Genomic DNA, 27,152 nt, shown 5'->3' with positions numbered 1-27,152 from the left:
GCTTCCGGGATCCGGTTTAAATATTCGGCGGCCGCCGCGCTCGCCGCCGCCCGTCTCGGACCTCGGATGGACCGGCAGCGGCAATACCGCCCCGCGCCACTCCAGCCACCGGTTTGAACCGGAAGCGCGGAGCCGCCGGCGGAGAGGGGAGGCGCCCCGGCCTATCGGCTCGCGGTGTGTTGGCTGGCTGGCGGCGCTGGAAGGGGCGAGCGGAGGGCGGGGGTGCGTGCCTCCCGCCGCTCCCCCAGCGGCCGCGGTGCGGCATCGCCCACCTAGGGACCGCCAGTGGCGCCCGCTCTGCGCCTGCCGAAGCTGGTGCTGCTCGCGCTGCTGTGCTTCAGGAGCCGGCCAGGTGCTCGCCCACAGCGGCTGCTCCGTTGTTCCCTTGAGCTCCCGGACGCGTCCTTGGGTTCAGGCAGACCTTCGCCCCTCGGGGCGTGGGCCTTCTAGGTGTCCGGTGAGCACACGGCTCCGTTTGTGCTCCTTGAGCTGGGACTGAAGGCTGTGGGGACGTATCTCGTGGTTTGACCGAAGCCTGTTGGTGATAAGCTAGCATCACATAGATGCTGGTCAATAATTGAAGAGTACAGTGCTTTGTAGGTACCCACCTTGTGTTATTTCTTAATTCCAATGCCAATTCTTAATTCCACTTCCCTGTGAAAGCACAGGGCTCTGTGGGTGTCTGCTGCAGGCCAGGAGGCTCAGGGCAATGAGCACAGCCTGAAGTACCTCAAGAACCTCTGACTACCTGACTGCTTTAAGCACAGATAAGAGAACAAGGTTATTCAACAGAAAGGAAGAGTGGATTCTGAGCGAGAAGTAGTCACTGGGAAACGCAATGTTATCCTTATTTAGGTGTCTCTGCAGTGCTGATTTCTTTCAAAACCCTGCAGCCGCAGGGGTGATGGTATTCACACCTTTCTCCTCATTTTCCTCTGGTTGTGCTGTAACCAAAACATATCTTTGTTTCAGGAAGTAACTCCAGACTCAGCCTCTCAGAAACACAGGAGCACTCAGGGCTCGCTGCAGGTCAGACTTGTATTACTTCCTTGCGTCCCCTACAAAACTGTGGTGAGGTCGTGTAGACCTGCTTGGGGCTCTTTACCATGGCATGTTGTTTCACTTGCAACTTCACCCAAGACAAAACGATTGTTGCACCCCAATAAAGCAACTTCTAAAGATGAAATGTGTGCTGTAGAGAATGAGGGCAAACAAAATGATAGGTGTGTTTGCAGTCAGCCATGAGGTCTGGATGCCATCTCAGGTGTTGTCTTCACCCTGCATCTCTGCAGGCAGGAGCAACACCTTTAATTTAATATTCACTTGTTTCTTGTTAAATGATGGATGTTGAGCCAGCTGGTCCAAATCAGAGACAAAAGGTGGGGAAAAAAAGGTGGAAACTTGAAATCCTAAACAAACCATGTGTGCATTTGCTTTTTTTTTTTTTTGTTCTGGCATGCTAATTTCAGAGAACGTTAAATCAAACTTGATGCATGCAGCAGAAGCTACAGTCAAAGAACATTAATAACGTGTGTATAATCAATGGATATCAAGATGTTACAATCACAAAATAAACAAGAGAGTTAGGCAGAGTGGATTATGATAACAAGAGAGAATAAATGGAAGGCTTAGCCTTCAGCTGGGCTCACTACAAAACACCAGAAGGAGGGATCTCCAGACAAGATCCTTCCCCTCTGGTAGCCAGCTCTTAAATAGGTCTAGGAGGGGTGCAGCCTGGCTGCACCCCTTCCGGCAGCACAGGTGAATTGCCTTCACCTGTGCTCCTCTGGCTGACTCATGGCTCACCTCAGGTGATCAATCAGAGGTTCAGGCCGTGACTCAGCAGTTCCCATACAAATGTGGTACACAGAGAAATAGAAATGTAGCACTTATATGTTTCACTTTGGCAGCTATATTCTTCCTGTTACAATTAATTATCAAGAAAAGAAGACAAAAGGACAGACATATATCCAGCATGAAATGCATCTGAGCTTCAACAGGTGCCTTCATCACACTGTTAAAGAGTGTAGAGAGCAAAAAGCTCAGAATGCTTGTGCTATAGAGCATGTTTCTGCTTCAGATGCCTCTTTGTAGTCAAATGTCTCTAAAAGCAAATGTTCATTCAAAGCCAATTGCTAGACAAATTCCATTCCCCTCAGTGCTTTAGCTGAGAAATGATACGTGGTGTTAAATAGGGCATAACTGGCAGAAGACTTTTTACTGTAGCATTAACAGAACAGTCTGTGCTACTGTGGTACCACTTCTGGTTCACTTGAATGCATTCACGATGTTCTTATGTTGAACTGTTTGGCTTAATTCATCTGTTGGTTCGTGTTGCGTTCCCACCAAAGAGAGTAAACAGACTTGGACTGGGGGGATTACACCAAGAATGAATTTGGTTCAGGAATGCTCATAGTGCTTGCTGTTAAGAATTTTTCTCCACTTCAGTTGCTCCCCAGAAATTTTGTACCATGTTATATCTCCTTGAAATTGCTCTTCACGTGCCTTGCTTTGAGCATTCTGGCTAGCTCAGTCAGAATATCCCTTTTCATCTAAAGGTGCTTCTTGCTCTGAGGGTCTGTTGTTTCACTTCCAATGGCTCATTTGCTTCATGATGCTCTTTTAAGTGTGCTCCTGGACAAAGCCATCTGCAGGAGCTGTGTTCTCATGGGCTGTCAGACAGCACGCTGATGGGGATGTGAGTGCGTTGTAATTCTGTTGGTCATATGCTGATGGATGCATTGAATGGCATCTCAGAATTCCTCTTTCCATGTCTGTGCCACCTTTCTTATTTTTGTAGAGTACTCAGCACCATATGTCCTGCATCCAGGCTATTTCATGGTGTGTCTGAAGCTCAAACTGATTTGTCTGTTCTGTGGATTCCACACTGTGGAAATGGTAGTAAAACTGCTTAATTCTTGGAAATGGCATGCATTATAATGGCAGAAAGGGAACAGAGGTTTTGGAGTTAATTCTGCATATGATAAAAAGCAAAATTTTGTTGAAAAATCTTCCCTTTAGTTGGTTTTCCTGTATCTTCTGTGTGTGCAGAGAGTTATTCACTGCAGTAAATCCACCACAAAGGCCATAATATCTGGAATCAACTTTACCTGCACCTGCAATCTTCTGTTCCAAATGCCATCTGTATTGTAACACTTCTCTGGAATAGAAGAATTCTGGATAGAGCATCTTAACCAAGCTGAATTATCTTATCTGCTGTGTGGGGATTAAAGTTGTCAATGTTAATTATCTTTGCCTTCTTCTCTGGCCGTTTTTTTTCCTTGACTATGCTCAGAGTTCATTATAACTCTCATGCAGCAAGAGATTTAGTGAGATTCTACCAAAGTATCTATTTGCTGGCATAGCAGGCACACACGTCCACTCTTGCAAAGGGGATGGTCAGGGGCTTCTTGCTGATGGATTCCAGGTGGTGGTGTTCTTGTTCAAGTCCCAGCTGAGTTTATATTCCACTTGGAATCTTGTTAGGTTGGAAAGTGATTTAATCTGCAAGAAGATGGAGATGTTTTTGAGAAATATTGAGGTTGTAAAGTTGTGTTATTGGTAGAAAATAGTGCTGTGTGTTCTGCTGAGAGTCAAGCTGTCCTTTTACTAGCAGTAGTGATGGAAGAGGGGGGAAAGAGCAAAGAAGGATGACTAAATCAGTCTCAAAGTTGCATAGACTTGTCAAAGATACACTGGCATGTAGCAATGGTCTCTTAAGCCCACGTGTTTCAATCCATCTTTCACTGTATTTGTTATTAGAAAGGTGTTTAGTCAAGCATAAATAACCCGAAATTATGTCAGCTAATTTATGATCTTTTATTCAAAGAAACATGCATTTCCTCCTTGTTTTGTTGTATTTGTGCTGAAGGCATGGCACGGGAGGTTAACAGCTAAACTGGGACACTTAGGGTGCTGTCTGGACATTCTTGCAGTGCAGATGGGGCGTAGGCAGTACTTTGCAGCACTGTGTATCACGCTTCAATAAGGCACAGGGGATGGTGAACACACATTGCTGCATGCCCATCAAAATGAAATCCAATTTGTTTTGTTTGGCAGCTTCATCACTTCTTTGCAGAGATGATAATTCTCTGAGGATGTTTTCTTGTGAAGATAGAAAAAGAAACTTAGATGTGTTTGAATACTCATTCCTTAGCTATCTCGTGTTTTGTTTTGAACCCCATGGAGAATGCAGGGAAATGTGTGGTGCTTTAACAAAGAAAGTTTGTTGGTTTTTTTTTTAAACTTCTGGCAAGGGGAAATTTTGCATCCAGTGAAGATGATGATTAACTCGGGTTTTTGCTGTGAATTCCCTGCTGGCACTGCTCCCAAACCTGGTCTGTCAGTCAGGTACACAAGACTGTGCAGCGTTGCAGCGTCTGCTCCTTCTTCCCCTAAAGGGATGGATATAGTGTTCAGCCACAATGGAGAGTTGTCAATTAGAATGGAAAGACACTCAGCGTACCGCACTCATGAGGTGAAGCATAATAGGCTGTTAGCAGGCACGGAGGCACCTTTTTCAAGGGCCATTTATTCCAAGGACACTTGCTGTGCTTCCTTTCGAGTACACAGGATTCATATTTTCACTGCTCCTTTGGAAAAGGGAAGCCTCTTCTTTGCAACACGCTGCAGTGTGAACGATGCTCGGCAGTGTGCGTGCACCTGGTGGGTCAGGCTCCTCCACAGCAGTGGGCTAGAGCAGCAACCGGCTCTTCTCACACCTATTTGCTATTGTTATTTCATGTCTGCTTTCATCAGCATGCAGAGATGTCAGCTGAAATGAAGTCTCTATTTTGGTATTCTGTTCACAACCACTAAATGCCCGAGGAAGGATTTCCCAGGTACGAGGGGAGTTTATTTGAAAACTGGGTTTAGGTTTTCTAAGCTCAACTGTCGTAGTTAGCTGTGAGCTGTTAGCTGCATTCTGTAGGAACGGGCAGATGTAAGTACCCAATGCTACAGTATGGCACGGACTGATGCCACTGAGGGGGCACTGGTGCCACTTACCAAAGTCAAATTTGAGTTCATGTCCTCACTGCTTTTCATCAAACTTGTCCCTGAGATTATACGGAGTACAAAAGAACAACTTAATCCAACCTCGTTACAGTTTAGACCTGCACATCTGCCTTTAGAGGTATGTTGCAAATATTCAGTGTATAAAAGTACACTGCAAAGTGCAGGTGTAGAGCAGGCTCCTTTTCGTCTGATTGCCAGTAGGTGTGAATATTAGATGTTATGCTAACAGAAAATGACAACTTCTGTTCAAACCACGGGGGAGAAAGCCTATAATTACTGTGGTTTCCTTTATGATACGTATATGCATTGCTATTTTTAATCTCCTGACTGATGTTGCTAGGTGTTAGGTAGAACCTTAACTTGTGTGTTTAGAAGTAGCTTATGTTAATGAAATATTTTAATTATTTGATGAAGCTATTATCCATGAATAGTAAAATCTGTTTTCTGCTGGCACACACAGTTTGCTTGAAGGGAAGAAAGAAGAGACAAAGTAGTGATTACAGTGTGAAAGATTTAAAATGAACTTGTGAGTTTTGGTAAAGTACCACAAGCTAATAAACGGAGATGTATCATTTAATGTCTGCTGTCTTTGAGAATACCGATCATAAACATTGGATTAACAGTGGGTTAATCCAATTAAAATGTCCAATTTTCAAGCTACGCCAGGGGAGATTCAGGCTGGACATGAGGAAGTATTACTTTTCTGAAAGGGTGGTCAGGCACTGGAATGGACTGCCCAGGGAGGTGGTGGAATCACCGAGCCTGGGGGTGTTCAAGGAAAGACTGGATGTTGTGTTGAGGGACATGGTTTAGTAGGAGCTATTGGGAATAGGTGAACGGTTGGACTGGGTGATCTTTTAGGTCTTTTCCAACCTTAGTGATTCTATAATTCTATGTTTTTCTTAATAGAAAATAGCATTTTTTTAATTTGAAAGAAATGTCTTCTGAGTCTGATTGAGGTCTGAACTTGAATATTGGCGAGCTCTGGAAGTATCAGAAGCCTGAAGTATTAACAGTGGCTCCCCAGTACCAGGCATGTCAGCACTAACTTGAATGTAACTTATATCATTGAGGTTTCAGACCTGAACCAAATTAAGGATAAGAATTGATATATGCCTTGGACTGTGAGATGCTGGCTTTCTTGTGGGAGCAAAGCAATCCCATGAAAGTTCAGACTGAGGTCCAGACCCAACGCTCCCCAGTGCACTTCTGCTCTGTGCCCATAGGTGTATACAGGAAATGGTGTAAGACTGCACGCTAAGCACCTGGCCTTCTGCTGTCTCTTGGGTTTGTAGATGTCACAAGATGTACCCTTTCTGCATCGCCTTTAGCCAATAAATCCACTGCTTTTAGTCTGTTCAGATTACTCCCTTTTCCTTACGAAAAGACAAAATGTGGGATGTCTTTTGTCTCAGAGGCAGAAGAAAAAGACAAGGTTCAGACACATCCCTCTTCTTTCTGAACCACCAGATTTGAAAAACTTAGGGGAAAAAATTGACAATGCAAAGACTGCTGCTGGTTTTGATTTCACTTTTCAGCAGATGGATTTCATATGCAAACGTGATTAAAGAGAGACAGTATCAGATAAGCCAGGTTCAATATTTTTCCTTTTAAAATTACAGCATATGCAATCTAACATCAAGAGATGTGTTTTAAGCAAATGAAATGCAAAAATCCAAAGCAGGTTATGTTTTGATTTGAATGGGAGACTTGGACTGACCCAGAATGCAGTCAGGTTCACTCAGTTATGAGAAAACAAAAGCTCCCAGTTCTGGGAATGATGCCACTGTCTTCAATAGGAGAGATGTGGCTCACAAAGAAGAGAGTCCTATGATGGATGGGGTGTTAGCATGCAAAGCTACTGTTCATACTGAAGCAGGCACAATGGGAGATTGTATGCACTGAAGAGTAAGCAGCCTTACATGATCTCAGTGGCAGTGAGTGGTGCCCTATATGGCCTTGATGCATGGGCCAGCTTGCTCTTGGAAATGTTTTCCTTCTCGTAATTGCTGGAACGAGGCTGAGGAGGTAGAAAGGAAGCTCTCTGCTGCTGGGTTAGAGAAAAGCATGCTTCTCCAGTTGTTTGCAGAAAGTCCTCCTCATGTTAAATCATTTGTTGCTGTAATCAGTGAATCACAGCTCAAGACAAGCACTTGTGCGGAGTCAATAAGCCTTATTTTTATCTTTGCAATCAAAGCTGAAGCACCACCTGATTTTGCATTGAGTCAAGGCTGTAATTTCAATAGTAAACATATGATATTTTATTTCAATGAAGAAGCTAATAATGAATAGAGCCATGTTTTTGATTAATTAGGATTTTGTTGCCAAGGAATTAATCTGTTTTCCCTTCTCACTGGGGAAAGAAACAACAACAGCAACAGAAAGCCCAACCCCAAAACTATCTCTAAAATGTATTTCTCAGCGGGGATAATTATAGGAAATGCTGAGTGAACTCCAGCAGCACATCCCAATATTTCTTTGTTTTCACGGGTTAAGAGGATAAATGGGGAAAACAGATGACAGCTAAATAGTGAATTTGACTATTACTGTTTTTTCCTGAACGTAAAATAAGAAAAAAGGCCACAGGAGTTCCTGGTCACTAGCTATTTCTGGCTGAAACCAGGGAGCGAGTTTAACTCTGGCTATAAGTGTGTGTACTGATGTAGAAAAGGCTGCAGGGCTGAGGTCAGTACAAGTTACTGCTGCTATACCATCTCAGGAGCTGCTGGAGTGATACCTTCTATGACTGCGCTCCCTCAGATGATCTCACATTTTCTCAGGCAGTGTGTGTGATGCTAACAGAGTTGACAGGCCAAAAAATGAGCTTGCTCTGCAGAATTAAAGTTTACTGAGTTGCTTGCAATTTATGGCTGTTAATCCATTCGTGCGCGTGGCAAATGTAATTTCTGTGGGTATGAATAAATAGAGCAACCATTTAGAAAGCAGCCTTTTAAAATACTGTCATTACTTATGGCAGCAGGGGATGCATTTCTTCTAAGTTTAAAGGAAAACCTGTTTCTTTGCTGAGAGAAGCTACCACTTCTGTTCTTTGTAACAAATGATGTGTCAGTTGCCATATTCCTCCTTTTATATGTCTCTTCAGGATGCAGAAGCGGTGTTCAAAATAACAGTAACCAAGCTGCATTAAAAATTTTGAAAGGACGCAGCCTCTGTGTCAACAAATGTTGCAGTTCAGATTCATCAGTATTGATGAGTGTTTTAGATGTGAGTAATTGAAATGTGCTGCTGCTGTGTGCTTCTAGCAAAGCGTGAAGTTGATGAACCAGACGACAATGCCAAATGCAGGCGTGCGTGACTGCAGTTTGAGCGCTTGCCTTGTGGGTGAGCAAAGTACTTTACTGTCTCATCATCTCAGAGTAGGGAGTACAGAAAAGTTTGAGATGAGGACAGTTTGGGTCCTGAGCATCACTTCATTTTACTGCTATTGGTTAAACAAGAACTGGGCGGTTTTGTCCTCCAGGCTGCAATAAAGAGTGGCTGAAGGTATCCTCCTATGCTGAAAGATGTCTCCTGCGTTAGTCATCTATGCACTTGTAGGGAGCAGGATGGAGAAGAGAATGAGCTGACTTGTCCCTTGAAAAACAAAGAGAAGTGGCATTAAATATTAGTTCTTGCACAATAGGTTCTTAAATACTGGATGGAAAGCCTAGTAATTATTGAAAAAGAAAATAGATGGGTTTTTTTGTTAATAAGATGTTTGTATAATAGCTGGAAAAATAAAAATGTTTTCATGAAAACGACTCAGTGGGCAGAGCCCTTTTGAATCAGGAAAATCATCTTCAGCATATGTCAATGTGTGAGAAGGAGAGGATGAAGAAAGGATAGAGTGGAGCTGAGCTGCATCTCATCTTCCAGTTATCCAAGGTGAAACAGCCTGAGCATAGCAACTTGGTAAGAAATTAGCCCCAACAGCAATTAATAGCTACTTATTTGAACATGCAGCCTATGGTTTATTTTGATTTACAAACCTTTACATAAATCCAACTTCATACTCTGCTAGGACTGGCATGGCTATTTTTCCCATCTGGTCCTCTCCATTTGTCTCATGCAAGCAGCGACCAAATGTTACTTAAATTAAGGTACCTCAACATACAATTTTTTATTGACAAATATATTTATCACTTGCCTCTATACTTTCTAAAGAGAACAAAGTGTTAAATGCGTTAGAACCTTTGGATGGTGAGCATGCTTTTCCTGTTGCAGTATTTTTCTTCAGCAAAACAGTTAAGCAAAAGTAGAATATTTTGTCTATTATCATTAACAAGATTTGTAAAGCAAAGGCACACTTTGACTCCGGGCAGCTACATTTTGTCTGTCAGCCCTCAAAAGATGAGAAAGGTCTGAAGCAGGATCCCTTCATTTGTGTGTTAACAAATATGCTTCTCTCACACTTTTATCATAGATCTGGTCTTTAACCTTTCTGATATTAAATTCTGGTTCTAAAAAAGAAAGAAAAAAAAAAGACACTTTCAGTCTGTTAGAGTGCTGAAGTATCATTTCATTTCACAGTCTCTCCTTAAAAGGTTGTCACAGCAGCAGTAATCCAAAGATCAGTTAAACACAATGACAGAATTGTAATTTTGTTCTTAATGTTCCTATATATATGAAATGAGGCAACAAAAAAGATTTCCAGCGCACTGAAAATTCTTGCTTTGTTACATCTTAACTGCCACTTAGTGCTTGGATAATAGTTGGAAAATAGGAAAAAAGGATTATGGCTTTATGTTAACACTAGACTGACACTAGAGTTATGGCTGAAGAGGTGCTTTCATTCTAAGCCTTCATTTTCAGGCACTTACAGCTTTCTGAATACATTACCCTTCGGGCTCCCATTACACGTGCTTGCTTTAATCCCAGAGGTGGTTTGTGGCATCTTTGCTTGGGCTTTTTCTTCATTCCTTTATTACGTTTTCTCAGCTGTTTATTTGATCCTAAATACATGGAAAAGTATTGTCATTATTTCATTAAAAGTTTAGATTTGGTTTTCTGTACCTTGCTGTCAGTGCTGCTGCAGGACATCTGCCTTTGGTACAACAGAGGAAATTTCTTTTATAGATAACGATTCCACGTTCTGAAAACCCACTTGCTCTGTTCTGGCTTTTACTCCTTGAAATAACCAAGATATTCTTTCTTAAGAAGGAACGTCTTAAGAACGTCCTTCAGTGTGATATCATGGTTAGAAACATCAAGGTGTACTAACTTAGTCATGAAATTGCTCTGTGTGACAGTGGCAGCACATCTGAATAAGAATAAATAGGTGATTTCTGGTGCTTTATAGCATTTATCTAATGACTCCCTCTCTGTCGTGATGTGATGGGAGAAAAAAGCCTCTGTTTCACCAAGAAATGCCATAAATAAAGTTAATCTACAGCTTCAGTTTTGCAAATGAAATCCCCTTTGTTTACATGCAGTTTGGATTAGCAGACAATGTGGGAAAATGATGAGGGACAGGGAATTCAAATCCAGTGCTCCGGCTTCCCAAAGGAGCCCCTCTCTGCCAGCCCTTCCCAGTAATAACTTCAGTCTCTTGGCTTTTGGTGTAAATGGATTAACTCGAGAGATGAATCAACACTGAGGGTTTTGCATTTCAGTGAGAAACTGCTCTGTGTGCATGTGCATATGGACAAAAAGAGTGGGAGGTTGGCATAAGGAACAAAAATCATTAAGAGCAAACTAAACCCAAATCCTGAGTGGGAACTTTCTCCAGTACAACCATGGGTGGGCTTCAGACATTCTTGTTATTTAAGATGGGGACTGTTACTTATTTAAGAGAGCATGTAGGCCCATTATTACATCTTTTCACCAGTTTTAGGTACAGGTTGGACAAAATGCATCCCAGCATGGTCCTCTTCATCCTTGTTGTTCCTGTGAAGCCATAATTTTACATGGAAGTGGTCCTGAGATGCTAGCTGATGATGATCTCATGAAGACTAGGAATGTGTTTGTTTGTTTTGTATGTGGATGTTGGCGTGTTGTTTTTTTTTTTTTAATAGAAGCATGCAAGCATTTCAGCATTTCTGTGTCCCAGGCAATGGCCTTTTACTGAAAAGATGTATCCCCAGTAGATGAAGAACATCAACTGAGACAAATTCGTAAAAATGCTATCTTGTTTTTCAAAGCTACCAGAGGCCATTATAATCCAAAGCTGCATAGCACCATGTGCAAAAACCCTGCAGCCATGGGGTAAGAAGGCAGCTGACTGCAGACAAGTGTCTGTTTTTTAATGAGGATTAGTTAAGGTAGAGTTGTCATAAAGTGATGGCCTTGAAAATACGTTACTTTCTTTTACGAGAATGTTAGGTGTGAGGTTAAGGTGCAGTTTCATCAGTCCTCCTCCACCTTTTTATCTGTCTCCCCCGTATCTCTCACAGTAGCTTAGTCAGCAGCATTTTCTTGCTTCGTTGGTTTTGAAAAGGACTTGCTGCTCCCTGCTGTCAGATTATGTCCAGGAGACTGTCTCAGGTCAACAGTCATAAGACATTCTTTGCTCAATTCTTTTCCCAGCCTAGAAAACGAAAGAAAACAAGAAAAAAACAACACCCAAAAAAACAGAAATTGGGAAGTGGGGAAGGGAGGCATGATCTAAGTTACCTGGTCTCTGTATGCAGTTCCCATAAAGAAGGTTCTTCTACAGTGGATGTCTGAGTTCCTTGAGTCTGCTTGGCCAGTCTGGGACACCTGAGAGAGCAGAACTTCTAGCATCAGTTGTATTTTAGAACAGGTATTTGAACTTGGTAGTGCCAGTAGCATGGAAATACTTAAACTGCAATTAAGCATTCACTGTCTGAGTGAGTAATACAAGCAAAGGCAATCCACATTTACCATCTCCCTACAAATATGGGATAACAATGATGCCAGTGTTAGTAGTAAATGAGTAGATACGTAAAATGTGGAATTAGTTTGGATTTGAATGTGTAGCATGAAAAAAGAAAGGTGTTACTCACTGTTTTTAAGCTGTAACTCTGATCTTCACAGTATCTAAATGTTTGGATTTATAAATTTGGTAAAAACTCTTTGTTGTTTACAGACAGCACAGGAAGAACGTGTTGCAAGCTGACAAAGGAAACTCAGACACATTGTTTATAAGCCACTGCTGTCATGAGGATAGAACCGGCCATCCTTGGGCTTCCTTACACATTTCCTTTTGGATTAGACATTATTTGGAGATGTGGAGTTTGAGCACCCACGCTTCTGTGGTCTAAGGGAAGAATTCAATGCTGGAACACTCCAAAGATACCTCCACGCATCGGAACAAAGTAACTGCAGCTGAGACCTGAGATTGTTCCATCTTCAGTGCTTCTAGGTCTGGATTAAAGAGTCTGCTGAGCTGATGCAGGAGGCCATGGTCTTCTGAGCTCTGTTAGACTGGGGTAAGTGGTGTCTTGACCAAACAATTTTATTTGTTGCTGTTAAAACTGTTAGTTAGAGTTTTTACATGAAAAAAAATCAGACTCTGTTGATGAAGAACTGCTAGTGCATAAGCAGCTCTGTTTCAAAAGATGTTAAAAAGTATATGGTATTTTCTGGGACATAGTTTTGCTTACTCATACTTGGCAACTAAAGATACATGTGCTGAATAGTTGTCTTTCTCATACATGAATAGAACGTCTAAATTATTCAGCTGTGGAGAATGACCAAATCTATGTGACTCTTTCTGGTCCAGTAACATACAATTAATACAGAGTACAAAAGTCTGCCTATTTTAATGCAAACAGAACAGAGTACAAAAGTCTGCCTATTTTAATGCAAACAGAAGATGAAATTACATGAGGTGTATGTGTGCCTATACTTCGCAATCTATTTACCTGTTTGCTTTTTACAGAGAGTGTGAAATGAGATTTCACTTCTTCAGTCCAGGTTTTCTTGATTGGTGCAAACCTGTTCTCTCTTTTTCTCTGTAAGCACATATTTGTAGCTTTCTACCTCTATTCAGAGTATGAATAATCAATTACAAAACAGCCCCACCCCAAACCCTTAAAAAAAAAATCAGAATTGCAAAGAAGTTTATTTCCAAATACCCCAGGACAGCAAGAGCTTTTGAGCTAGGAAATTACATGTATTTAACATGGCTGTTGACTCTTCCATTGAATGAAAGCTGTACATCAAGAGAGATCTCTCATTAAATGATTACAGCACAAATTCTTCCTAGATTATGGAAGGCAATTTCCCTTGTTCTGCTTATGACATTTTACAGGTTGGAGAACTGAGAATGAAAATGTATCTGTGACCAATCAAAATATGAAAGGGGGAGGAAAGTTGCAAGAATTCAGTTAATACTTGCTCACATCCTCCATTCCCATGTCCCCATGTGTCCCCAAGCTTTGCATGCTTCCTGGAAGATACCATTTTTATTACTGCATGTGATTTCACATCCTTTAGGACAAATTCTGCTAGTGTCAACGCTTTATGGGCTGGTTCGGCCCGGTTCCGTGACGAGAAGGGCGGAGGGATCCGCAGATCCTCGCCTCTGGAAAAAAAGGAAACAGGGGACCCTAAAATAATTAAAACAGCAGCACTGATCTGAGGAGAAACAAACTAATTTACTAAGTATATTATCAGAATGCAAGATAACACGCTATAACACAATATAATCAGAATGGAAGCTAATAAATCAAATATAATGAGAGAGAGAATGTCCGAAAGGTGGATAGGCCTCACCACAACGCTGAGGTGAGATGCGCAGTGCAGTTGAGCAGCAGGGAGACGGGAGCAGGCGAGAAAAAGAACATCAGGTGACCTTTCCAGGAGTTAAACCTCCTCTCCCTGACCGCAAGGTCCCCTGGGGAATGTAGTTCTTCTTCTCTTCAGGGCAGGTACCCAGGACTTGAGCATTGACAGTTAAAGTCCCAGTGCCCCACATGATGTTATGATGTGGAATACCGAAAGCCAAAAAAATCACAAAACCATGACAGCTAGCTAACAAGAAAACTATATGCAAAACTTGTCAGGTTAGCAAAGGCACAGGAATTTGGCTGGGCCATACAGAAGCAAGTGCATCGTAATGTATTGCATACTGTGCATTTTCCTTGCCTCCATTCCACTGAGTGCCAAGACACCTTCCTTGTTCTGTGGTCTCTGTGCTCAGATTGGGTTTGGTTCAGAGCAGCTGAGCATTTATCTGACTTGACTGGTCTTAATTAAGGTATTTCAGATTTTTCACCGATGTGTAGCCTGACCTGGCTCATCTACTTTGGCCTTGATTCATTGGGCCAAAATATTTAACAATTTTCACTTACTGTGATGAAGAGCTAAGACTCATAGAATCACAGAATTATAGAATCATAGAATCACTTGGGTTGGAAAAGACCTTCAAGATCATCAAGTCCAACCACAACCTAACCATCCTACCCTAACTCTAACAGCCCTCTGCTAAATCGTGTCCCTGAGCACCACATTCAAACGGTTTTTAAACACATTCAGGGATGATGACTCAACCACCTCTGTGGGGAGCCTATTCCAGTGCTTAACAACCCTTTCTGTAAAGAAATTTTTCCTGATATCCAACCTAAACTTATCGTGGTGAAACTGCAGGCCATTTCCCCTCGTCCTGTCACCAGTGAGAAGAGACCAACCCTGCTCTCGCTGTAAGCACCTTTCAGATATTGGAAGCGGGCAATAAGCACCCCCACCCCCACCCCCCCCAGCCTCCTCTTCCCCAGACTGAACAGCCCCAAGTTCCAGCTCCCTCAGTCTCTCCTCATAGGCCATATTCTCCAAGCCCTTCCCCAGCCTTGTTGCCCTTCTTTGGACCTGCTCCAGCACCTCCATGTCCTTTCTGTACTGAGGTGCCCAAAACTGAACACAGCACTTGAGGTGAGGCCTCACCAATGCCCTGTACCAATGCCCCACTAATGCCGAGCACAGGGGCAGGATGGTCCTGCTGGTCCTGCTCACCACCCCATTCCTGATACAAGCCAGGATGGCACTGGCCTTCTTGGCCACCCGGGCACACTGCTGGCTCATATTCAGCCCACTGTCCATCAGTACACCAAGGTCCCTTTCCATCAGGCAGTTTTCCAGCCACTCCTCTCCATGCCTGCAGGGTTGCCTGGGGTTGTTGTGACCAAAATGCAGGACCTGACACTCAGCCCTATTGAAACTCATGCAGTTTACCTTGGCCCATTGATCCAGTCTATCCAGGTCCCTTCTCCCCTCAGGCAGATCAACATTCCCTCCCAACTTGGAGTCATCTGCAAACTTACTGAGGGTGCACTCAATCCCCCCATCAAGATGGTTAACAAAGGTGTAAGTCAGGAGCCTTTTCAGACCGTCTCTGCCTGCTTGGATTCATGGCTAGGTTGAGGAGAATGCCAAGCATCCTGGCTGGCAAATCAAAATGTGTTATCAGTAGCACCAGAATAAATAACAGAATTCCAGGTGATAGTACAGTCCTGAACTTTTTAATCTGTAAAGCAAATCAATTTCAATACAAATGTGCTCTGGAAAATCTGTTGCGTTTGTAAATTTAACATGCTCAAAACAATCTGTTTATTGCAATCTGATCTATTCCTTGTCTGTTTCTGCTGCAGGATAAAACAGTATACAGACAGATTTTGTCTGTAGTTAAGTAGTTGTAAATGACTGTAAACATTCCATAACAATTTTTTGCAGTACAGTGAATTGCCTTGCAGGTGCATACGCTATAAATAGTGGAAATAGAGGAAAATGGCAGATTTTCCATATGCTCTGCACTGCTTGATATTTTAGGAATGCCATTTACCACTTTTGTCCATTCATCTCTTTGAATTCCAGTCTCTCAATCATCACCTTTTCTCTCAGGACCGCTGTGAGGCTTAATTCATTAATGTCTGTAGAGTGCTTTGAAATTTTAGATGAAAGGGATTACAGAAGTGCAAAATATTAATATTAAAGAAAAACTGTGAACCCACAACTCTCTCCTTATTTCCCTTAGCTCACCTGCTCCATGGTCTTTGAAACAATATGTTCGCTTAGGATCGAGGCAAATTCTTTTTTATGTGATGCACTGGTAACATGAGGTTGCAAATGCCCATATTTTTTTAATATTGATTAATATTAATTTAATAATTAATGTAATAATTTAATTAAATTAAAGTTAATGTAAAAAAAATGCAGAAGTTTTAATCTCTTCCTCTGTCTCACTGCTCCCCGAAAATGTGGTCCTTGGTTAAATTCAGCTGAACTGCATAAGCGTTGAAAGAGTCATACAACTCTCCATAAGCTTGTATTAGGAAATAGAAGTTCCTCTATCAGATTTATAGAGTTTCAGACTGCAGAATAACTGGCATAACACACTCCTTTCAGAACATGCGATTTGTTTCCTAGATGGAACTAGTTTCTCTATCCTAACATCTGCATTTGTTTCTGTATTTTCTGCTTTCACAGGATCACAAGATAACTCAGCTTCTTGCTATGCGTACGGAAAGTCCTCCCTTCCCAAGATATGAATTTCCCTCTCTGTTGTAGCCATGAAATAAAATTTGCAGTAAGTTTTTTTCTTCTCAGGCATTCACGATTGCTCTTTTAAGCCATACCAGGCTTCCCCATAGTGGCGTTCATTTTCCCCAAGAGGAAAGGTCCAGTTTCCTGTCTTCTGAGCCAGTGTGAGAAGGCGGACCTTCTGCAGAAGGTTTCAGTTTTCTCTCCAGTGCTGCTCACACACCTCCCATCCGGGTAAAGCTTTTTGTTACTGCGACCTTTATTAACGAGCAGGATAGAGAGCTCTGTCAGTGTGAACCCCCACTCCACCACCAAACCAGTGTTCAAAGCTCATCTAAAACATCTGTGATGGCCAGGATCTGGTTGTCCAAAACAGAGCTTCTAGTCATGGCTTTTTAAAAAGATATTGCATCTCTCATCATCCTCTTGGAGTTTGTATGACACTTTCCAACCACAGCCAGCTTATTTCAGAATAATTCTTTTGTGGTGCTGTCGTGTCACTATCCTGCTCTTCCAGATCAGTCATGTAATGTCAGTAGAAGCCTCTTGTGACCTCCTTATTACACAGACAGATATCTGCAAGTCAGTTATGGAGGGTTGCTAGCTTGAATCTGTATTCAAATACTCAAAAAGGCGTGTTTTTATTCAGATTTCCTTTTAAAGTTTTTCCTGTGTTACATATGCATGATGCTGATATAATCCAGAATTTTTAGTTGACTGTAAAATTACTACTAGATATTAGACTGGAGTTGTTTTAACACCACTTCTTCCTCAAAGGAAAATTAATCATTTACTAAACTAGAATGTTAACGTGAATGATTGTGTTGTTATGCATATTTTATTTAATTTTTTCAGCCTTCTAGGTCCCTTTCAAAAACAAGCTTAGCCAACCAAACTTAAGAAGCTTTTACTCGAGCGTGTGTAAATGTTAAATAAACAAAATGGTTTTGCTGCTTATACTTGCAGTATTCAGCTTCATTAAACATGTTTATATGCAGTCTGTAACCTTTTGCGGTGTAACAGGCTGGATGATTAACTTGTAAGACAGATTCGGTTCAGATAAAAGAAGAGATGGAGAATGTGCTCTGGAGAAATTGTTTGGATGTTGATCTCCCTAGACACTCTTGGGGTGCCCCATTCAGGCAAAATAAAGGTTTCTGTCTTGGAAATCATGAGAGGTATTCCAGGTCTTCAGTGAACTCAAGCTGGCTGGCTTTTCTTTCCAGGGAGTAGCAGTTAATAAGCATTTTGCATGGTGAAGTCGTCCATGGTTAGCGGTATCCCCACCGCCAAGTACGAATCCTCCCGTGACAACGCAGTTGCAGGCTGAGGCGTGGTGTGAGGTTTGTACATTCCACTTCCTCTGAAAGCCTGACAAAGGGTTTGTTTCCAATTAGACAGCAAAGCCAGGCTTCAGTGGCCCAGGAGACAGTAACAGCAGAGAGAATTTTAAGAATGTCACATATGGCAGATGTTCAGGGAAGACCTTGGGAACACAGAAGAACAGCTGATGTTTGCTTTTAGCCTTACCTGCCAGAGCAAGGATTAAGCATGAGCAGATTGTGTCTTACCGCCTCTGTTTTATCCTAAAGCACGTTGGCCAATACCAAGGTTTTGATGCCCTTATGCACAGTAAGTACTAGCTGAGAATAATGCCGTTGATATTGATGGAATTACAGCATAGCAAGATGCTACTTGCTAGGAAATCCTGATATTCTGAAAGAATGTATGTGCCAGTTAAAGGAGCGAGCAGGTTGTGTAAGCAGTATGGGAGTCATGGTAAACTTTGAGGCAATGGCTTACAGCAATCAGTACAAACCCCTGCCAATGGATTTTGTTGTAATAATGATTGATGCGGACTGTGCACGGACACAAGCCATGGATACATTTGCTACTTTGAGGAGACACATATTTTATGGTAGTAGAGTGACAGTGCTGGGAATGAGAGAGGTGCTCACTAGCAATATGGTAGTTGATTGTGAGGGTTGTCTTCAAATACTAAACATAAGGCACTGTAAAACACATTCTCAGTTCAGAAGAAATGCTGTAGAGACATGGTTTTACACTAGATTGTTCCAAATAAGCAGCTGTCCTTGCCAGCATTCAGAGAGGCATCCACATAAGTACTTCTTTCGAGAGACAGCCTACCCATGTCCTAATGAGGATAGGCCAGCCATAACTCTTCAACAACAGCTGCCCCTTTTCTTTCAAAGCTGCCATTTATATTTAACTTTTGAACTTTCCCTTTAGCCCAATGGCTTTCAGACTATAGAAGAAGTAAATTGGTGAAGCAGCTTCAAAGTCACTGAATATCTGTCTTGCTCCATTCATCAAATGTGCAGTTGATTTTATTCTCTGTAAAGAAATCTTTAATACTTGAACTGCCCTCCTGAAAACAAAACCAACCAAGAATGACAGTGTCTGTCTGCCAAAGAGGAAAACTATCCCCTCTAAGGGTTAATATGTCCAAGGTTGATCCTAATAATAGGAGTAAATAGATTCACAAGATGCATTCTATCCCTCAAAGCAACAACTCTTTCTAATGTACTTGCATTACAAAATGCTATCTTAAAAAGGCAAAACAAGACATTTTTAGGAACTTGTTGCCGTAAGTCAGAACTTATATGAACATTCAATTTGATTAGCTATAGCCAAAAGCTACAAGGTATGTCACAGAGCCTGAAAAATTAATGAAAGCAGTACTATTTCAGTTTAACATCCCTGTTTACTAGTCTCCGAACACCCCTACCACTGCAGCCATTGGCTTCATTGCAGTGCTTCACCACACCCTGAAGCAGACTCGCAGACAGATGAACTCAAGAGTGTCCTGAAGGCTGTGAGAACACCTCAGGAAATGTTGACTTTTACAGTCTGAAGATCAAAGCTGAATTATCTGCCTTGAATTATTTAAATTCTTTAGATGATGAATTGCATGTATTTGCTCGTGTTTTGTTTTCCAGCTACGAAACTTATTTTTCACTTACTCCGAAGCGGTAGTTCTTTAAGAATATGAATAACAGTCAGCATTTGTAGGCATCTTCCACTGTTTTGTAACTGAACTTTCCGTGACATTTTGCAGTGTCAGAAAATAGGTGCTTGCAAAAGAAGCCTCACGTTTTAAAATGCCTATGGAGAACAGGGCATTACATGGAATTTGTGACAGAAGACAATCTTTGATTTACGGCATTTACATTTAACTCGGCGGTACCTGGTGTTCTTCCACACCAACCAGTGTGGCTTAGGAGACAGAGATCCGACAGAAACAGGCTGCCGCTCCTCCCCAGCGGTTCCTTTCTGTGGACGTACCAAAGGTCCAGGTTCCGCCGCTCAGGCGCCCCGTGGTGCTCGCAGGCGCCGTGCTGCAGTGTTCAGGTGAAAGTAGCCGTCGAGATCAGGTGTACGTCTATGGAGTCCCGTGTTAGCAGGAGTCCTGAAGACTGCTGGGCAGGGGCGCGTGAGGATACGGCTCAGAGACCTCAGCTCTGGATTGTGGGGTGGGGACTTTCTTTCTCCCAGGACGAGGTGCGCCGGCACTGGAATTTGAGGCAAAATCGCCCGACGTAGCGGCCGCGCACCAGGCACCTGCTGCCGCCGCTCAGCGCCGTCGCCTGCGGGGGGCGGACCCTCAGCGCCCGTTGCGGCCGCAGGGAGGCGCTGTAACGCGGCCGGGCGGGGCGCCCCGGGACGGAGCCGCCCCGCGGCGGGGTGGAGCGCGGCGGCCGCACCCCGGCCCGCCCTGGCAGCGCCTCCCGCTCGGTCGTGGGCGGCCGCGGCCCCCGCTCGCCATTGGTTCTCCGGGCACCACGTGGTCGGCGGGGGGCGGGGCCGGGGCCGGGGGAGGGCGGGAGGCGGTTGTCCCGGTAACGGGAGAGTGAGTAGCGGCGGCGGCAGCGCGGAGCGGCGGAGCCGGGCGGCCTCGCCCTGCCCTGCGCTGCCCCGGGCGCGGCACTGCCCGCCCGGCCCTAGGTACCGGAGGAGAGGAGCTGAAGTTTGTCCCGGGGGGCTGCGGGGAGGGACGGGACGGGACGGGACGTGGACGGGAAGGAGCCCGCCGGCAGCACAACTCGTGGGGGGGCGTGGGGCGCGGGGCGCGGCGGGGCTGGGCAGCATCCCGGCGGGTCTCCGGCACGGCGCTGCTCCCGGTGCTGCCGGGCGGCGGGGATGGGCTCCGCTCCTCGCTGGCCCCGGCTGCGTCCCAGTGCGGCTGAGGCGGCGCGTGTCGGTGCGCTGCGGGAGCAGGCGGGGACGGCGCTGCCCCGGGGCGCCGCTTTCCCCGCCGTCCGCGGCTGCGGGAGGAGCTGGCGGCGGGGAGCGGCGTGGGAAGTGCGCGCGGTCGCGCTCCCTACCTGTTGTGCCGCGCGCGAGCGCTCGGGAGCCTTTCCCGTCGCTGCTCGGCTGGTGCCGGAGCTCTGTCGGCGGGAGCTGGCTGTCTGCGGGCGCCGCTTTCTGCTGCGTTCCTCAGCGGCTGCTGGGCGAATGGTTCTCTTAAATCGTGCTGCTGCTGCTTAGAATTGCGTTTTTCGGTGCTTGCTGTGTGACCCGTGTAGCTAAACATGTGCGCTTATCGCACGCTCAGCCAAAGCCCCTAAAATTAGTTTAATCCTCGGCCTGTTTTGCTTTGGAACCTATTTTAGTAAAAGTACCTTTCGTGGTGTTTCGGTTTGGAAATCGACTGGTATCGGTCCTGCTTCGGGGATTATCCTGGGCTGTGATGTGTGAACTTGTTCTCCCTGCTCCGAGGAGCACAGTGCTTTAAGGTTGCCGAGCTGGGAACCTGTGGCTCCAGGTGTTGGGTTGCTTTCTGGACTCATGGCAGAACCTGCTCCTCCACATGTCCCTTCTCCACGTGCTTTTGGGAGGTAGAGCACCATATCTGGGTTTGAGGCCACGGCACAGCGCTGAACTTGGCCGTAGGGGCAAAACCGCGATTCTGGAGGGCAGAGCTTTTGGGTCGATGCGTGACATGCTTGGCAATGGGGCAGTCAGGCATGTGGTGTGGCGGGGATGGGCTGACAACTGGCCTAGATGACCTCAGTGGTCTCTTCCAACCTTAGTGACTGTGTGAGGCTTCCAGGCATCGGTCTGTGTAGCCTCAGTAGTGGTGCGCAGGTCTGTCTCTCTCAGGTGTCTTTGTGAAAGAAGCCACAAAGGCAAGGTGAGGCATTAAACAGGAATCAAAGCGACTGGAGAGGTTTGGGTAGAGAGTGTAACGTGTACAAAATGCACAATTACTGTGTCAAAATGTGTCTGTGCTGTGTCTGAGCACTGGTGCAAAGAGTATCAATTCAATTCAAGCTGGTAAAAGATGTTTTTTTCCCTTGTCTCTTTTAGGTGTTTGTTTGAATACATAGAAGAAGATGATGACAAGCGTGCCTGGACAATTTTACGTAATTAACACCTGCTAGATGTGCAAAAGGCAATTATTGCTGTGAAGTGTTTACATTGATTTATGGGAGGAAGGTGGCCCAAGAGAGGGATGCTGATAATATCAACCCAGTGGATTAAATGCACATTTACACCTTTATTGACATATAAATTATCCATGCCAGGAATGCACTGAAACGGCTGCTGATGGGGCAATAATGTGGCACAAAGTACTGGGTTTGGATTCAGCTCTGTCATCCTTCTGTAAGGCACAGCAACGGGATTCTGCGTCTGAGCTCAAGTAGGGAACAGAGGCTTACAGACTGGCTGTCTGTTAGGATAATGAGCAGTGATGGCAAGTGAGAACTTGGAAGGATGATAAAAAACGTGGCTGAGGTCTGAAGGAGTACTCTTGCTTTTTTTTTTTCTTTTTTCAAATGACTTTAAGGTTTTTGTTGTTGTTCGTACTATGGATTTTTAGAGAAAGCTGAAAGAGGCCAGAGGAGTGTTTGTAGCTGGGAAATGGAACCTGGCTCTGAATCCAGCCAGCATCAGAGGAGAAAGCCGGTGACACATGGACTGGAAGATCAAAAAAGGGTAAGTGACAAAAGGCAGAAGGCTTCTGCTTAAATTGCTGCATGAGACGTGAGCGGCAGAAGAGCTTCTTGTAACTCTTCTGTCAATTACAATTGCTGCTAACTGTGCTCAGCCGGCTGCAGATCTCTTTTCCTTGTTAGATATTTTCACAAAATTGTTGTCTTCCTGTCCGACTCATTGCAGTGTACGAAGCATATTGCAAGGAGTACTGTAGTGTGAGTGAGGGAGGGGGAGAAATCCACAGAATGCTGGAGAGTTGTTGATGAAGAGGCTTATAATGAAGTGAGGTCTAGTGACTTTTGCTAAGTCTGGTTAGATCATTGATTTGTTGTGGCTTTCACTCTTATTGATATCACTAGAGAGGCTAAAAAATTGCTTTCTTGGGATCCGGCCAGTAACATCACTGGAAATGTGGCATGCTTGTCAGGGTCCTGATTGTCCCAATGATAACGTTATCATTTTTATATAGTTGCCAGATGTGACTCTGACTTGAAACAACACAAAACACACAATGGAACATAGGTAACGTCAGCTGACAGATCCTGTTTTGCGCAGGGGCTTTGTGGAAGCCTTGTGTGTCAAGGTGGTATTGTGTTGTTTAATAATAATTGATTGGCGATGTGTATTAAGTTGACCTAAATGAAGTTGCCATCTTGGGAAGAATGTGGCTTGCAAACAACTGAGACTTGAAAGTTGTTTTTTTTGGCACGAGTGAAGCAAACGATTACACTTGAAATGCTTGTACTGTGTATATAACTTGTGTTGTTTTCCCAGTGTTGATTTAAAAACAGAAACCCAGTCCCCTGTATTTGGCCTTGTGTGAAGAAGAGCTTCCTTTTTGTATAGACGTGTGTGAATTTTGTTGCATTTGAAATGAGTTGGACGCAGAAATGACCACCAGCTGTTTGAGATGCTGCCGAATATCGGTGAGAGGATCTGTGCATCCCAACTTCTTTAAGTCTACTGCAGAATGACAGTGGTTTTTTTGTTGCTCTGTTAGAAATCAAAACAGCCAGGAAAACTTGCAGATATGAGATAAAATGCAGCTGTTTCTCAGATTTAAGGAGCACAACCATCTCAAAGCCCAAAATGTATTTCTGTTGCACCAAGCACAATCTATCAGCTGATAAGCTGACAAGGTCTTCCTTCTGCTTTTTCAAGGAAGTGTTTTGGGGCCAAAGTAAATCAATAAGAGCTGAAATAAAATCCTTCTATTGATTTCATTTCTGAAAGCTGCTCCTATTTTTTTTTTTCCCTTCTTTAAATATACGACTGTGTACTGCATATTGTGTGCAGTGGGAAAAACATTTGGGACCTAAGACACCAAAGTATACAATAATTGTCCTCATGCATCCAGATTAATACGCAATTATGTCTGCCTCTGCTTGCTGACAGGGATAGAAGCCTACATCTCCCATCTGCTCCTGGCTCTGGGTATTTGGTGCACATGTACTATGGGGCCTCTGAAAGTATAATATAACCCCAAGTGAGGCTCGGTGGCAGCTGGGATAACATCAATTGGTCATGCTTTGCTGACATTCATTTTAACTCGAACTCTAGCCGTCATGGAGATTATTAAATTTATAATGATATATGTAAGATCCATTTTAATGGCTCTTCGTGCTTGGGTGATCTCTCTCTCACTTCTGTTTGCAAAACAAGTCTTAATAGAGTATTACATTTCATTTCCTATTGTATTTTTCAGGGAGAGGCTACTGAGGAAAGCTTAGCTTAGACTTGTGTTTACTGGGGAAAATATTTTTGGAATAAAATGTCGATACAGCTTGGCCGTTATTGTGGATTTGGGCAGTAGTATAAACTGTGATGTTCTTAAGCTTTGTGTTCTTTGCTTTCTGATTGGAAAAAGTGTGTGTGTGATCCAGAGCCAATAGAGTTAATCACCAGCAGGCACTTCTGGTACTGAAATAAAAGACTTGTGCTGGAAGGCAATGAGAGCAAGCTCATTTTAAATCAGACAGACACCTTATTTTATAGTGGTAGATTTTATGGGTATTAAGTCAACCTTTCTTTAATATTTTTAAACTGCCAAGAAATCTGTGTGTATATACCAGCCAGTGATGGATCTGGCATACCTCGTCTAAGTGAAATAGCACGGAGCTGGGTTGGCATTTTTGGTATAGAAATAAAGTGCTTAATTTTGCTTTTTTCTTCTTGTAAGCATATTGCTAGATATCTACATCATATTCTATTGATTAGAGTGAGATAACATGTAGTATTTGTGTTGATTGTGTAGTGGTGTGAGGCTTTGCTATCTGTGTTTTGTCTGATCTTTGAGAACTGGAGGTTGGATTGCTGGACTGCTGAGTTCAGGAGAAGCAGGTTTTTTGAGCTTTCTGTCTGACTTCAGAAGGGCTCTAAAGCTCATGTTCAGGGCATTGTGGCATCTAGCAGCACAACTGTTCTGGCTCTCATAAGAATTACAAAGCTGCGTTCCATTCAGCTTGTAGTAGAGCAGTGCAGAACTTTCCCCAAGTCTGCATACTGTATGTGGGGGAAGCTGATGTGTGGCTTTTGGAGGTCCAGCTGGTGCTTGTGCTTTTTGGTGTTTTTTGCCTCTGTTTTCTTGTGTGGAAGCGTGTAAACTCTGTACCTAACTTGCTATACAGATGCATATACGTGGCTCCAAAACCAGATGGAGTGCATCTGAATGGGTTTTGTGAGGGAGGTGTGCTGGGTTGTTATTATTAAGTTTTTTTTCAGTTGGCTCTTCCCAGACAGTTACTGCTGAACGAGTCCGTCCCAATGTATTCTGGTTGATGATAATTGTGTGGTATGATGGGAAGGGGATTTCTCAAGAGCAGATAACAAAGTTCAAATAATGACTTTGCCTGATGTGCAGAAACTCTCTCATATCTGTCAAGTTGTGTTGAATGACATGTGCATCAGAGTAAATCTAGCTTCAAAGAATGCGTTGGAGTGTTTCAGGCTAGGTGGGTTGGCGTGCTTCCATCCTGTTTTTGACTGGGGATGCTAGATTAAATTCTCTAGGTCATTTGCTTGATTGAAAGACTTGTTCTTTTGTTGATCAGGGTTGAAATAACTAACAAAATCCTGTGGTTGCTGAGTTGCCTATTCCCCATCTTGAGTAAAGCTTCTTGAGTTAGAGTAGCTTTACCCTGAATGAAGAATTTACTGAGGAATTTATACCAACTTCTCAGGAAGTGAAAAATATCAATGTATCAGCACAGCAGCTTTGCAAGAGAATGTAGCATGCCCTTCTAGACCATGTGGGTGTGTTTTGCAAATCCAGACTGCTGAAATCCTTCCATGTATGAACAGTCCAACATGAAATTAATGAATTTCTTTGAGTCAGTTGGTGCTGCGAAACAAGCTGTATGTGTTTGTCCATTGCACAAAGCAAGTGCCTGTCGTTGCCTGTTATTTAAAAGATACAAGTAGGTAAGCCTTAAAGGTTGTTTTTAATTAAAGTATTTTTATAGAGCAGGCATGACTTTCAGATAACATACACTAGAACTCATTAGTGTGTAGGTTCTTGCAGGATCCTTTAGAAATACGTTCATTATTATGCAAATGGATAGCCCCTGGCCTTGAAGTAATTGTTGTACCAAAGAAAATCTGAGCCACAATATTCTTCAGACCCTAAATAGCCAGGAACCTCATATTGGACAGTCAGATATTGCTTGTTGTGATGTCTGTGCCTAGAAGCAAGGTTGATATCCCTGAGGTCTGCTATCTATTTTGATATTCCTGCTGAAGGAAGCGGTAAGAAAGGCAAAGGGAATAGAAAGAAGGGGGAAGGAGTGCTGAGGAAATAATCTCTGTGATAAAACTGACTTATTTACTAATTTAATGCCTTATTGCAGGGCTAAGCTTACCTCAGGGGCCTTGCAGAAGGGGAGAGGCATTAGAGAGACAGACATGTATTCATCAGCGTTTATTTCCATGCATCAAGTGCTGGGGCTTTCTCTTTACTTGTCTGTTTCTCTGGTGTGTATAGTCTAGTTGGACAGCTGTGTTGTAAGGTCACCTATGCTTGCAAATTGCACCAACTCTTAAATATTTAAGGAAAAGTAGTGGCAACGTGGAGTAGCAGTGAAGCTACTGCATATTCTTCAACAGAGAGATTAAATTTGTGTTGTCTGTAGTGCTAGATCTACATCTACATACCTAGTGATGCAGTTTGTGGCTTTCTAAAATGTTTCAGTGCAGACAAAGTTTTGTTAGCAAGTGTGAGAGACATGTTTCCTAGCTACGTAGTTCTCTTGGAGATTCACTGTCTATCTGTGAAGGAATTTAAGTTCATGTATTATTTTCAAAGGAATGCTAACAAGAATATCTAGAGCACAATACAACCAAGAAGTAAAACAGCCGCGTTACAGGTGAAAGCTCAGACAGGTGATAGCTTTGTCTCAGATTGTTGTAGGTTACCTATGTCTAACTTGGTGTCACTGGCAGGAAACTGCCAGACTAAGATATCTTAAGTTATTCTTCCAATCTGGAATTTGATTGTGAAGCAGTATCTTAATGCTATTAATGTTTTCTGTATCAAGCCATCATTTTCTTTATTTGCAGGATAAAACTGGAAGAAATAGTACATCTGTATCTCCCCTTGTTTTTTATTTTTTTTCTTCTGTTTTCCTGTACCACCCTTCCCCATCAGCAGTTCACTCTTTATTTCTCTTTTTCTGGCAATGAAGAGTAGCCCAGAGTTAGGACAAGGCACGATCATAGATGGTAATGGCATATATATTGCA

General features: G+C 43.4%; 1 protein-coding gene and 1 long non-coding RNA gene across 2 annotated transcripts in view; both read left to right on the top strand.

The window, feature by feature from the left end:
• Positions 1-21: 21 nt before the first annotated feature.
• LOC125694913 (uncharacterized) lies at positions 22-17,627 on the top strand. The gene is made up of 3 exons (XR_007377757.1): positions 22-1,029; positions 12,065-12,407; positions 16,402-17,627. It is a non-coding gene; the product is annotated as an uncharacterized LOC125694913 (long non-coding RNA).
• A 2,705-nt stretch (positions 17,628-20,332) lies between these two features.
• Positions 20,333-27,152, top strand: part of NAV2 (neuron navigator 2) — a 311,161-nt gene continuing 304,341 nt past the window's right edge. The window contains exons 1-2 of the mRNA XM_048948752.1: positions 20,333-20,421; positions 21,787-22,416. Of these exons, the coding sequence (XP_048804709.1) occupies positions 22,342-22,416 (75 nt within the window). The 5' untranslated portion in view covers positions 20,333-20,421; positions 21,787-22,341. The remainder of the gene's footprint in view (positions 20,422-21,786; positions 22,417-27,152) is intronic.

Source organism: Lagopus muta, chromosome 6 (genome assembly GCF_023343835.1).
Source record: "Lagopus muta isolate bLagMut1 chromosome 6, bLagMut1 primary, whole genome shotgun sequence".
In the NCBI taxonomy this organism is placed as follows: Eukaryota; Metazoa; Chordata; class Aves; order Galliformes; family Phasianidae; genus Lagopus; species Lagopus muta.
Note: the sequence above shows the minus strand (reverse complement) of the source record. Positions and strands in the feature narration are given on the sequence as shown.